Source organism: Symphodus melops (genome assembly GCF_947650265.1).
Source record: "Symphodus melops genome assembly, chromosome: 20".
Classification (NCBI taxonomy): domain Eukaryota; kingdom Metazoa; phylum Chordata; class Actinopteri; order Labriformes; family Labridae; genus Symphodus; species Symphodus melops.
Genome location: NC_136710.1, coordinates 5,067,354 through 5,068,836, shown reverse-complemented (window position 1 = coordinate 5,068,836; position 1,483 = coordinate 5,067,354). Strand labels below are relative to the sequence as shown.

The 1,483-nt window shown below is 46.3% G+C and overlaps 1 protein-coding gene across 1 annotated transcript; it reads left to right on the top strand.

Moving 5' to 3' along the window:
• Window positions 1–219: 219 nt before the first annotated feature.
• On the top strand, window positions 220–1,483 carry LOC306841659 (uncharacterized protein; the record flags this gene model as incomplete). The annotated part of the gene is made up of 1 exon (XM_079371606.1): window positions 220–1,483. A coding segment is annotated over exon 1 (984 nt), but the record flags the coding sequence as incomplete, so codon positions are not given.

The window sequence follows — 1,483 nt, the reverse complement described above, 5'->3', positions numbered from 1 at the left end:
AAATAAAGTAAACAAATAAAGAAGATGAAAATTGTAATGGTAAAGGGATGCAGGCCAACAGTTGGACTGTCATGGACTGCCTGATAACTGAATCCTTTTGATGACTTTTTATTGCAAGTCCTTATGTCATCCGCAAAACCCAAAAAATATAGTTAGACTGAACTATTAGTTGGTTAAAAACACATTCCCTCTCCTATGGATGTTGCTCCTAATTATTTGCCAAACGAAACTTAACCTTACCAAAAAAAATGCCACGAAAGAGGCTGCACCATTATCAGTGTGACACACCCACTGAATGTTTACTTCAGCAGAAACGAAACCGTTAGTCACAGCTTCCGTGAAACAGCCTCGAGACTGAGCAACCAACGACTTAACAACTACATTATCTTATCTACCAAAACAGTAAAGCTGAGAGACGCGAGGAGGATACTGAGGACTTTTTTTCAGCACTGAATCCTATTTCCTCAAACACTTTATCAGCACTTCCTGCTTCAAAAACATGTCTCGCAATCTGGCCACGGACCGTCAAGGGATCCTCTGTGACATGTGTACAGAGGGTAACAGACAACCAGCGCGGAAGACCTGCATGAAATGTGAGATCTCCATGTGTGTCCAGCATCTCCAGGCACACTTAACTACTCCCGTGTTACTGCAGACTCATCCTCTGACGGAGCCTTTAGCCTCAGGAAATGGAGGTTTAGCTGGGACCACTAAATGCCCTCAACATGGCAAACTCCTTGAGTACTACTGCTTGGACGACTTGACCTGTGTTTGTGTTTCATGTGCAATTGAAGACCAGCACCGCCTGCATAATATGAAGACCTTCTCTACAGCCCACAAAGAGCTGCTGGAAAAGGTCAGAGCTGAGCAGCAGGCCTTACTGGTGAAGGCTGATGGTGTAAATACCAGTCTGGAAAAATGGGAGAAGAATGAAAGAGACAAACTGGGTCGCTCCAGTGTTCGTCTCATCGAGGCTGTGACTAACCTGCGTGACCTTGCTTTGACCAGTGTCCAGAGTTCGGTCTCTGCTCGTATGGTGTCTGTCAAAACCAGCAAGAGCAGCTTGCAAGCAGCAAAGAGCGAGGAGGACGCCTTCAGATTCCTGCAGAAGTATTCTCAGGTACATCAGGATTTGGAGAAAGCAAAGGCCGTGGATTTGAGAAAAGGGTTGGAGCCTGGCGGTGATCGAGACAAACTGGTTCAAGAGATAAGACAGAGAGGTGAAAAAATGATGGAGCAGGTGAGCAACTTCTGGGGATCCCTGTTGACTCATGTTGACCCGGAGAACCACCAGGAGTTCAGTGCAGTTAGGTCAAACCTGCACTTTGACTCAGAGACTTTGGGCCAGGGCATGACGCTGTCTAAAGACGGCCGGAAGGTCTCCTACAATGGTCAGCTGAATAACAACAGCACATTACTCATTCAGGGTACGTCTTCCAGAGGTCATCATACTTACAGATGGGGAATCAGCCTCTCCAAAGAC